The following is a 12,618-nucleotide window of genomic DNA, read 5'->3' as shown; positions in this document are numbered from 1 at the left end:
TCAAATCCTCATAATTGCTATAATATCAATTATCATCAATTGTCATCGATCTTAACTTGGCAAGTCTTGAAAGAGGATTAAGTACTTACTTTCAATTTTCACTTAGTTTTTGTATACAGAGTGCGTGTCAGGCCAGCTCTATACTGATATAGTGGATGTCACATTGACAGAGGGAGTAGTGAAAGGGTACCATGAGTGTGGGTGTACCGTAATGACAGGAGAAATATTTATCTTTGAAGAGAGAATTGGTGGCTGTGGGAAGGCATTCCAGGTCCTGAATTCCAAAGGACAATTGGGACGAATTTGAAAAGAACTTGCCAAACCCCTATAGCCACTTGAAGCGACTATTGAGTAATAAGTGTATGTCTCTCCCACGGAAATTTCATGGTCATATTAGTTTCTTTGCTGAAATCTATAGTTTGGAGCATGCTGAATTGAAAAAACACTTTGTCACCAATTGTTTCAACCATGGTGAGATCACTTTTTATGCAAATGAAATAAGACACCATGAATTAGCCATTTTTGCCTTTGTCCACATGACCAAAGTCACATGGACACGAGGGTATGGAGTGAGTTGGACAGAACATTCCTGTGTAAGACATTCCTGTGTAACCATTCTTTGCATTCCTAATGTAAGATTCCTGTGAAGGGTGGTTCAGGCAACTTGCAAGTTAAGGTATCATGGTAGGTGGATTTTTACGAAAAATGCAAAAAACTTTTCTTTGCTATTCAAATTGAGAAGACTGAGATAAATATTTTGCAAAAAGAACAGGGAAAAAAGCTTTTGTACTTTTAAAGATAAAGAGGAAAACTATTTTTGAATCTCATTAACCCCTCACAGCATGTTGACACCTCTAATTAAAATTCACCACCAGTTGTCACATGTAATGCGAATTGCGGTGTGATAATTTATTTGTGCATGCGAACTGTTCTCGATCTGGTTGTAGGTTAGCTTTCGTTCTTGTCAAATTTTCTTTATGTCAGGACGAAAATGCAAGAAAAGTTCTTGCCCGTTTTTGTCTTCAAAGAAGCTGAAGAGGCAAAAATCTGGTGGAACCCACAGGTTCAGCATCGAACAAGATCTTTGGCTCTGAGCAACTGTGGGTCACACTGTAACTAAGAAGAATGATTTAAGGAACTCGATTACACTAGTCCTGCCAATGAAGCTGTAGGACAAAACACAACAAGTGCTCATTGCTGGAGAACAGACGTGATTCCAAAACTTCCATAATGAGAGTGTCAAGCACAGATGTAGATGTAGACGATGTAGATTTCTTCTTTTTGGCTTCATGAGGCATGGTTTCAAAAAATGTCTGGAGAACAAAGAAGCCTAAACTTGAGCAACATAATACCAATGCTGCCAATAAAATCTAAGCAAAAGAAAGCACTGCAGTTTAAATACAACTTCTCTGACGATTTCACTGTGACGGGTTTCCGCCCCAGAATTGTAGACATCTGTTTATTTCAAGTTGTCATAAGCCATTGTTGGGGTAAACTGACCCATGCGAACATCTGTCAGTGCGGTGGGGATTTTTAACACCTAATCATACCAATCTCACAAAAGGTTTTTCGTCTTTTTCTGGATAAAATAAAACTACATATAAGGATGAACATTTTTAGTTCATTTATGTGCGTCTTCCGACGGAATTGGTTGAAAATCGGCAGGTATGTACCTCCTTCGAAAAAGGGTGTCAGGCTCTGTTTAACTTCGCTTCTGTTTCAAAGGAATGGCCTCTTTAGTAGTAGGAAACATCTGCATTGAAAATATCAAACTTTAGGAGGGTGTAGAAAAAAAGCCAAACCACATCTGGAAAATCGCCACCACTCTTTTTGAGGGTGATGTGTGAGAATTCAAAACATTTCCAACGTTAATCCTGCCGCTCCGATAATTCACGTGTAGAAGGTAACCAGTTTAAGTGAAGCATTATTTCTGGGTATTTCTTTTAATATTACTGTGACAACAACTTTTTACAAAATTTCAAAGATATGATCAGTCTGTTAGTATGCCAGTTTTGGAAGAAGCAAGAACAATGGATTACGTCACGAACCATAACATGATCACCATGGCGATGAGCATTTTCAAAACATTAAAAATGGCAGCTGAACGCGGGAGAATATCAGGGTAAACGTATTCGCTTTAATTTGGCTTTCATTTCGACTTTTACAGGCAAAAACTAACGATACATACATCCGACGTTTCGGCGACATCTTGGCGCCATTGTCAAGGGAAACTAATTAAATATGATTAGAATTTCGACTTTTCTATGCCTAATAATTAGGCTTTTCCTATTATAGGAAAAGTTGATATATATGGATAATAACCATTCTTGTGCTAGAATATTGAGCGTAACATGCACGTAGAGCTCATAGCGTTAGCAATGTTGATGCTACTGGTATAAAACCAAGGTTCATTCCACACAAAGGTCACGCCAAAGATCTGCCAAGCTTATGCCAAGATGTTAGAGTATTGTATTGAAAAAGGCAAAGATCCATGTGGAAGATCTTTTGCATAGCTTGCACAGAATGCAGCCTGGCTATGTAACCTCAAACTTCAAACAGGTATTAGTGAACAGTTTTTCAAGTCTTCACCAGTTTATTCCATGCTAAGTGAACGTAATTAAGAGAGTTCTTGTGTTTGCAGTAATTTTTTTCTCGTAAATATTCGGCTCTATTTAGCCTGGTCGAATATTTAAAAATCAAATGTGATGTAGACTTTCTTAAAATCGACAAAGACTGCAAAACCAACGCGATGTAGTCCTAGATTGTTAGTGCAAAACTCAACATTTGTGACCGTGAACGGGAAAACGTACCTTAACGCTTATCCGTTAGACAGGCAAAAGCGTTAAGCATCCGTTAGTCATACGTTAGAAAGTTTTCTTAAAAACGTTAGGGGCGTTAGAATGGAGAGTGCAACCGTTAACAAGAGACATGTAGCCGTTAGCTGTTAGCATCAGACTGTTAAACGGGACAGCATAAACGTTAGCAAAAACTCTGTATCCATTAGCATGGCTAGAGAAGCCATAAGGATCCGTTAGAATAAACTAGCATACGTTAAACGGGTAACAATTCCGTTAGAATGGCATGACATGCGTTGAAGTAGCATGTGGTACGTAGCCTAACACAGTGTGAAACGAGAGCAGCTCTTGGCTTCCATTTAGTTCAAAACAATCATGAGAGATAGCTATCTTTCGACGAGAAGTTTGGCAATTATTATTTTTTGATGCCCTGATGATTAATAAATACAACTCAAATGAAGTTCAATAAAGCCTTCACACTATAATTATTATACAAGATCCAAAACAAAACACGTTTGCCACTTTCAAAAACAGAAACGACATGTAAAAAAAACAAAAATGCACTGGAGTGTGACCTTTAGTGACAATGATGTTTATGACAATGTGACGTTTAATACACAAATGAAAAACGACTACTTGTGGCTAATTACAGGGTAGTGTATAAATTAACTATTTGGTTGGTTTTTTAACGTTTTTATTAGCTTTCCAAAAATAACTAACCATTTAATAGGGTGGATTGCTAGTTCCTTTTTATTTGACTCCATTAGCACGTTAATGCAGGAAAACAGCCGGTGATTTGTAAGAGAGTACCCACCGGAGCTCCGGCGGGAGCGGGGTCTTACTGAAAGCACTGCACCAGAATATGTTTTGGAATTATAGTGTTAAAGGCTTTGTGGCATGGCTAGCCTGTGTATATATTAGTAGAACCAAGAACAGTGGTCTGCTTGTGATGTACAATGTATCAAATGTGTCCCCATCAGTCAGTAGCCTAATTTTCCTCAAAGAATGTTCAATTATTAAAAGTATAATTATCTCAGAGTATTGTTTTTGTTGTCATCTTAGAGTGGTACTATGATCAAAGTTTTCCCCCTTGATATTTTAGGTGTATCACATAGAATTCTATGAAAGAATAAAAATGCTGTTTGCCATTTGCAAATGTCTGCATTAGTTCCGGAATTTTGATTGGATTAATGAACAATACACTTATACCATATTTGGAATGCTAAGCACCAGGACCTCTCCTGTAGTGGCAGAAAAGATCTCAAAGATGCCTTACATTGAAGCAAGTTTTATGGAAGGGACAGAAAAGGTAGGTTTGCATCAAGATACCAAACTATTTTTGAAGAGGTTCGTTTTAAACAAAGTTCATTAATCCAATCAAAATTCAAGGATTGGATCAAGTCTTGTTTTGAATTTTCAACACTTCACTTGCATGATGGACTATTGAAACGAGTAATGAAATCAAATGTCCGATAATGAACTCATTCATTCACCCTTGGCAGGAACGCTTGAGCTGTTCTGACTGTAGATGTGGAACTTATCACTAGGATTGATGCTTTAATGTAGACTATTTGGATTTTGTTTTTTTGGAAAATTGACTAAAGAGGGAGTAATATGCGTGAGACTACGTGTGAATTAGGATGGAGTGTTCGCGTGTACGCAGTCCGTGATATAAAACCGCTTGCCAGACTCTCAGAGAAAACACAGAATTGAAGTATGAATGCTTCAAGTATGATGACAGCAACAAGCAGAAATTATATACAGTGTTTGTCAACATTATGTGTAATGTGCAGGAAAGAAAATTTGATAGTCAAACATTGGAATAGATGTATATCATTTCAATTGGTATCCTTGATAGAGAAGTATTAAGTTCACTTTAGACATTTACATGTAGCTACTACTATATCAAGGCAGTTTGTACATTATACACTCACTTTTGTGTGTTTTGATCTCTATAATGCTATTGAGATTTTATGATGCCTCTTACATTTGTAAGTATTCAAATTTCCTTTTTGCTGCAACAGCATTTCTCCCTTTTTTATCCACTCTTTTTTTGGGGCTCCAGTTTATGTTTACTTATTATTTCACTACAGTACAGCGTAATGAGTTTACTTTGTCACTGAATTTCCAAGGAGGTGGTGAAGTCCACTGAAGTTTTTTGTTGGCATTCCTGTACAGTAATGGCTGGAGTTGTAAAATGTGTTTCCAACTTTCTAATTATATGCCATTGAACATACTAATTTCATATTGGTCGTGAGCAGTAATGTTCCTTTTGTTCTTTCTGTGTTCGGAGAAGTTTAGCATTTTGCGATCTTGGTGTGTTTGAGGAAATTTGGCATAGTTATCTGTAGTTGTCACATTTTTCCATGGAGTAAGCATTTGATTACTTGTGTTCTTGCCAATTCCAAATGAAGCATTTCAGTTTGTTGCAGCTGTAACCTAATTTATAGACATAACAACACCAAGCGTGTTACCATCTTGTTTCTGTCGCTTGCATAATTATTGTGGTTGCAGATACTGCAGAGTTGATGTCGTTTCCATACTTCATGTGCATCAGTTGTTGACAGTAGGAAATTCTGCACCAATAATACACACAAAAAAATAATGGGTTACAATGTAACTTACAAGTGCACAAATGAACTTAATATGCTTAATTATCTAGTTGTATTGTTTTGTCCCTCCCCCTCTTACCGTAATTTCCGGCAGTTTACCCGCATGGCAGATTACCCGCACCGGTCGTTTTTTGCCAAAATGAGAAAAAAGATTCAGCAGATTACCCGCACTGGCAGATAACCCGCACCAAAAAACAAAAGAAAGTTATGCTAAATAGTTCGAGAACTCACAAATTTGAAGTGATTAAGTGAGACTAAGCCTTTCATGTTCGTGTCCATTTGGAATAAGATAAAAGTTTCTGCTACTTGGCCCCCAATAGGGCAGTTAAAAGCACTCTACTCAGCATTACTTTCTTAAGTTTGATTTTACAAGTTAAATATCCAATGTATTGATGTTTAAGACTTAACAGAATGCGAAGCATGTATGTAAGCATTCGTTGTTGGAGCGTGCAATTAGTAAATTTTCACACCCATTGTTTTCGATATTCATTGAGAGTTGAACTGACTTGTAAAATTCGGCTCACAATTTTCTCAAAAAAACAATATATCGGGATCTACTTGGTCTTAGAAATCGCTTGAAACGGGAAAATACTTTTTAAATCAAGGCAGTACTAACTGTAAATTTTCCACTGATGCGTCGAGTATTTTTGTATTATTTCTTCACTTGTCAGTGTTTTGTTTACACTCGTGCCGACAATTATATTTTTTATCACATTCCACTAATTATGCGGCGCCATGAATTCAACAGATCACCAAGATATTTATGGTATCTCAGGTTCTACTGGGTCTAAGAAATTGCTTGAAACGGGCAAATACTCTATAACTCAAGGCAGCGCTAGCTAGGAATATTTCGCTGATGCGTCGAGTATTCTTGCATTTTTTTTTTATCACAGTCAATGCTCTTTTTCACTGCACGCGTGCCGACAAACGTCGGCATCATGTTTCAGTTAGGCTTTGTGTTTTCCACAATAAAAGACACGTTAAAAGGTTTAGGTGAGAATTTTTCTAAGCAAAAAAAAACTAGCTGTGAAATTGACAAGGTAAGAAAACTATCAAAGCACAAACACGTAGCGAAAAATTTGTTTGTATGGAATTTTTTTTGTATGATTTCATCCAACTTGCATCAGCTATAATCAATCAACGTTTAAAAGAATTTTATAGCAAATAAAGCACGATACAAGAGTTGATAGGACATGTTTCTCGTTTAAACAAATGAGGCATTACACAGGTTTGTGGCAAGCGTATATTTAATGACTGTTATCTTTGTTTTATCTTCTGTCAGTACTGTAATAATTACTGTTAAATACTTACGGGAAGATTAAAAAATTATCAGATAACCCGCACCACCCTATTACCCACAGCAACGGTAGTTTACTGGAAAATTAATGCATTACCCGCGGGTAATCTGCCAGAAATTACGGTACTTCCTTTGTGTCCCACTAAACAGAAGTTAGTACCTTACCGTATTCTATATTGTGCTTGAGGTTGGATTTGTCCTTTTCAGGGAAAGGTTTGAGGGAAATAACGCAGTGGTTTCCATGCTCACATCCAAGAATGAATTTTTTTTAGACCCACATACATTGTATGAATTTGCTTTTCAAATCTCTGTATTTCTATTATGCAAATTATAGCAAAGTTGCATACAGTTCAAGAAGTTGGGAATGTTCAAAACAGAAAGGGAGTAAATGAAAAACCTTATTTGTCTATCTATGCAATAAATAATTCTGTTTTCTTTGTGTGCATGAAATGTGTTTTTTTTTTTTCCTTTTTTGTATGAAAAATTAACTTTTCAGATATAGTGTGATTTGTAGGTTTCACATTTTGCATCACTATGGTTCAGGTGTATAGACCAAGTTTTTTTGCAAAATAATATCTTCAGACAGCTTACAGGGAAATGTATATAGGCTTGTGATCACTATAGTATGACTCCAGTGTACTGGCAGATTGCACATGTTGTGGTATATTTGTTTAAATGTGATCTATTTGTGTATGGTAGTCAGTAGTATACTGGTTAATCAACTGTGTGTACCCTCTGTTTGTGATTAGAAATGCTTTGAGAGCTTTTTGTTCCATAGTTTCCTGCATCAGGTTAATATTGAATGCAAATATTGAAATCTCCAAGCAATGTAGTAGGAATTGTAGGTTCTGTCAATACTGACTTATGGAGATGAGTAAGAGCTTCAATCATTATTGTGAAATTCTAACAGTTTTTGACCGGTATATCTATATATGTATATCTATATATGTATGTATGTGTGTGTGTGTGTGTGTGTGTGTGTGTGTGTGTGTGTGTGTATCTCCAAAGCCTCTGCCATTCCTAGAAATGATTTACTTAAGACTCGTGGAAAGGAAACGAAGTAATTATTTTATTCCAAATCTACCCGACGTAGGCAACATAATCAGAAAGCATTAAGCATTTTGTTCATTCTACAATCCAACCCCAAGTTAAAAGAACTTTTCCCTCGAAGTTCTATCATACCATCTTTTCATCGATCAAAAAATCTCAAAGAATTATTAGCACCATCTCGTTTCAAAACTGTCGAAGAGGGACAAATAAGTCATCAAAACAACGGTTGCTTCAAATGTGATAGGAATAGATGCGACCTGTGTCGAAATTTCTTTGTTGAATCCAAATCATTTCTTAGTTTTCAGAAGGGCAAAAAATACACCATTCATTCCAAGCTTTCTTGTGATTCAAAAATTGTAATTTATTTGGCTTCTTGCAAGAAATGTCACTTGCAATACGTGGGATCTACCACTACCGATTTTAGAATTAGGTTTCGTAATCATAAGTCTGCTATGTTCACAAACAAAACAACTTGTGAAGTAGCAATACATTTTAACAAAATCCCACACACTCTAGATGACTTTTCGTTCCAATGTATTGATCAGGTATAGACCCCAAACAACTCTGAGGAGATCGATAGGCTTCTAATTACAAAAGAGGCTTATTGGAGTGCTCAGCTGTTCTCTTTGGCACCCCATGGCTTAAATAAAAGAAAGGAATTTCATTCGAAAAAAAGAATTTCTTATAATTAATTAAATCCTCTCCTACATTGTACGTTATTGATTGATCGTTCAAAGGCCCTTTTCTTGGATTTTGTCAGCCTTTTAGGTGTTGATTAGACTCAAAGGCCCTGTCAAGGGACCTTATTATGATTAATATTATTTAAGGGCCCCTTCAGGGATTTTGTTGCTAATTTGCCCTTTCAGGCTCCAAAGGCCTCATTTTGGGATTTTGTTACAGTTGATGTTTTCAGTTATATGTAGGGGAGGGTTTTACTTTTTCCAATGTTTGCCGCGTTGCCTCTTCGGTTATTTTATTTGTTTTAGGCAGTTTGGTCTTTAAGTTTTTAGCTTTTATCTCTCAGACTCTGCCGATTATTTTCATAATAGTTTGTTTTTGACTTATTCAATATTTTTGCACTTTGTTGATTTTGTTTTTTGTTCTTTGTTAATTAACACCACTTTTTGCTCTTTCACATGATTTTGTACTTTTATTAATTTTCACTTGTAATTATGTAATCACTAGCACCTTAAAAGCTTGTTTTTATTGAAAAGTTGTAATAACTGAAGGTCTCTGACTGAAACGTTTGTTATTAAATTTTTTAATCTTCTTTACGTCAGAAGTTGTCCGTCCTCACAATTTTTTAACTTTCTACATTCGTTTAAATGACCATATAACCTAGCTCTTGAGTTTTTACTGTTATATATATATATATATATATATATATATATATATATATAATATAAAAAACGGTTATAAAATGCCTCAAGCCAACAAAGAATGCCACTGCGTCAGGAGGATCAATGAAGATTCACAGTCCAAGCCTCACCGCAAAAATGAATTTAAAAACGTTTGATAAAGCAAGGACGGACAACTTCTGACAGTAAAAAAAGTTAAAAAGTTAAAAATTTAATAGAAAAACGTTTCGGTCTTAGACCTTCATCAGTTACAAGAGAAAAAGGACGAAAACTAAGTTTAAATACGGTTACAGTGTGGGAGATTATGTAACGAAATGAAAAATACAATATTGTGCTATTAATACATCGTGATTAATACAATACAGGAAGAAAATGCAAAACGAGAAATACAATGCTGTACTATAAATTGCGTCATACAGGGTGATAATTAATAGACCAAACGAAAAGAATACAATACTGTGCATAAATTACATTATAGAGCGTGATAATTGCAAAACTAAGTTAAATTCAACCTAAAAACTAAAAGAGTTAAAATAGATAAAACGGACTCTTGCAATGCGGTAAAAAAAAAAAGAAGAAACCTACGTTTACGCTGGACAAGGTTAATAACAAAATCCCAAATCGAGGCCTTTGGAGCATTAAAGGGTTGACAAACAACAAAATCCCTGGAGGGGCCCTTAAACAATAAGCTGTAATAAGATCCCAGGCAGGGCCTTTGAGCATACCTAACACCCAAAAAGCTAACAAAATCCAAGGAAGGGCCTTTGAACTGCCTTATGGCGCGAACGCAGATTTACACAAGAGAAAGTTAATTATAACAAATTCTGTTTTTGGAGTGAAATTCTTTTCTTTTATTTAAGCCATGGGGAGCCAAAGAGAACAGTTGAGCACTCCAATAAGCCTCTTTCGTAATTAAAAACCTATCGATCTCGTCTGAGTCATTAGGGGCCTGCACCTGATCAATGCATTGGAATTCAAAATCATCCAAGGAGTGTGGAATTTTATTGAAATGTACTGCTACCTCACAAGTGGTTTTGTTTGTGAGCATAGCAGACTTGTGGTTACGAAACCTAACCCGAAAATCGGTGGTAGTTGATCCTATGTACTGTAAACGACATTTCTTGCAGGAAACTAAATAGATCACATTTTTAGAATCACAAGAAAGCCTTGAATGAATGGTGTATTTTCTGCCCGTTTTAAAACTTAGAAATGATTTAGATTCAACAAAGAAATTTCGACAGAGATCGCATCTATTTCTTTCACATTTAAAGCAGCCATTGTTTGGCTGAATTGTTTGTCCCTCATCGGCGGTTTTAAAACGAGATGGTGCTAATAATTCTTTCAGGTTTTTTGTTCTACGAAAAGATGGTATGATAGAGCCTTGAGGGAAAAGTTCTTTCAATTTAGGGTTGGATTGCAAAATCAACAAATGCTTTCTAATTATGCTACTCACATTAGGCAAATTAGGATTAAATGTGAGAACAAATGGAAATAATTTCTTCGATTGTTTTCCGCGTTGCCGTAGTAAATCATTCCTAGAAATGGTGGAGGCTTTGGAGAATTGATCGTCAACTAATTTGGAGGGATAACCCTGATTAACAAGATAACCCTTGTACTCAACTGTTCTCTCGGCAAGGAAAGTTTCTTCAGAGCAATTTCTCTTCAATCTAGTCGCTACTCCAAAAGGAATAGCCTTGAAGACATGCTTGGGATGGCAGCTAGGAGGTGGAAGATATAAATGACTATCTGTAGGTTTAGAATAAACATCAGTTCTAATAAACCCATCCACAAGATGTAAAGTAAGATCAAGTACGTGAAGCTCACGTTCAGAAAAAACTAACTCGAATTTAATAGTAGGGTATAGAGAATTCATGTAATCAGTAAATTGATGTAAGGCAGGAAGGCCTTGCTGCCAAAGATCAAAGACATCGTCACGATAACACCACCACAAGGACGGCTTTATCGGACCGGAAAACTTAGCTTTAAGATCAATTTCACCCATGGCTAGATCGGCATAACTACATGCATTTTTTGGACCCATGGCCGTGCCATGAATCTGAAAAAAGAAATTCTCCTTAAAAACAGAATGGTTGCTTTTCAAACAGATTTTTACGGCTTCTAATATGCAAGATGTAGACGGAATTTTGTTTTCCCTAGCATTCAAAGCTTTCCTGGACAGAACGATTCGCCGAATCTCCCTTCATGCGCCATCTTGGAACTACTGCTTTGTTTTGACACATGACACTCGAATCGCAACGCGAATTCTCATTGGTTCAAATATATATATATATATATATATATATATATATATATATATATATATATATATATATATATATATATATATATATACATAATATATATATATACATAATATATACTTATATATATATAATATATATATAAGTAGTCTAAAAATGGTGTACTAAACGATGAACTCCCAGTAAGAGGAGCCAACGGATACAATGTCTCTACGTAGATTTGTAGTTTAGTGTACAATGTGGCGAAGAGACCAACTCTTGACTGTTCTGGGCGAGTTTAAACTCGTCCAGAACAGTCAAGAGTTGGTCTCTTCGCCACATCGTACACTAAACTATATATATACCCACCACATGAATATTTGGAACTGGATGGCTAAGAACTGTTACAGCAATTTCCACATTATTTACATTAAATCTGTATGGAATTTCAGTACAATTTAGATCATTCTACTGTACACAGCAGTTCCATAGCAAGTTCTGATGCTAGACTGACTAAAGTCATTTCTGTACAGAGTAGGAGGAGCAAGGCTTACCTTCTGTCCCAGATGATAAAGCGTTCATTTCGACATATTGCTTTCTTCCTGTGGCCGGTCGATTTGTAGTCGTCCAAAGATGTCCATAGCCGCGCTCTTTACTGAAACCTAAACCTCCATCCAACTACCACTTTGTTTCCAAAAGTCTCAAGAGGCCCCATAGTCCATGATTTGCATTCAAAACACTGCACATTTCAAAGTTTTCGTGGTCGTTGGTGAAACAAGAAAAAATGAACAGTTTTTTTTACTTTTGACTCACATATTTTTTGGTTCTCCATTATATATTGGAGTGTTTGTTATCCACAGACCGTGCAAACTCGGTGGGATGTGAATGTTGATGTGTTATAGATTTTGCAAGGCAAACTCCCTTTAGTCCTAAATATGCTTAAATAAAGCTATTTTAAAATTTAGAAATAAACTTCACTTGTAATGTAATGTCACACATAACATGTGCATTTTCTACTCTGGGTGTACAAAATGTAATTCCAAATGGCTGTTGGAGTATAACTGCGATCACACCAAAAAAAGTCTAGTGTGCGTGACGCATAAGAAAACCTCGCGGAAAAAATTTCATGCGAGAATTTTTTTCCTCGGGGTTTACTTACGGTCATGCTCAACTAAGCGAAAGAGGGAATGCTCCTGGTCTAATGGAGATTCTCTACTTTGTGAAGCAAAAGCGATTTGTGGGACAAGTTCGCTTAGAATGACCATC

The 12,618-nt window shown here is 36.2% G+C and overlaps 2 protein-coding genes across 2 annotated transcripts in view; one reads left to right on the top strand and one right to left on the bottom strand.

Annotated features, from left to right (window-relative positions):
• The window catches only part of LOC110047809 (uncharacterized), a 34,737-nt gene that overhangs the window by 337 nt on the left and 21,782 nt on the right, over nt 1-12,618 (top strand). The window lies entirely within an intron of this gene.
• Nucleotides 9,862-12,617, bottom strand: LOC149112047 (uncharacterized). The gene is made up of 3 exons (XM_089288777.1): nt 12,508-12,617; nt 11,907-12,002; nt 9,862-10,830 (listed from the first exon to the last, which is right to left on the bottom strand). Exons 1-3 carry the CDS (start codon nt 12,615-12,617, stop codon nt 9,921-9,923), a joined length of 1,116 nt encoding a protein of 371 aa, XP_089144903.1. The 3' UTR covers nt 9,862-9,920.

Source organism: Orbicella faveolata, unplaced genomic scaffold (genome assembly GCF_042242905.1).
Source record: "Orbicella faveolata isolate gen_17 unplaced genomic scaffold, um_ofav_v1 contig_2, whole genome shotgun sequence".
NCBI classification, from domain to species: domain Eukaryota; kingdom Metazoa; phylum Cnidaria; class Anthozoa; order Scleractinia; family Merulinidae; genus Orbicella; species Orbicella faveolata.
The sequence above is the reverse complement of the archived record's forward strand: the minus strand, read 5'-3'. Positions and strand labels throughout refer to the sequence as shown.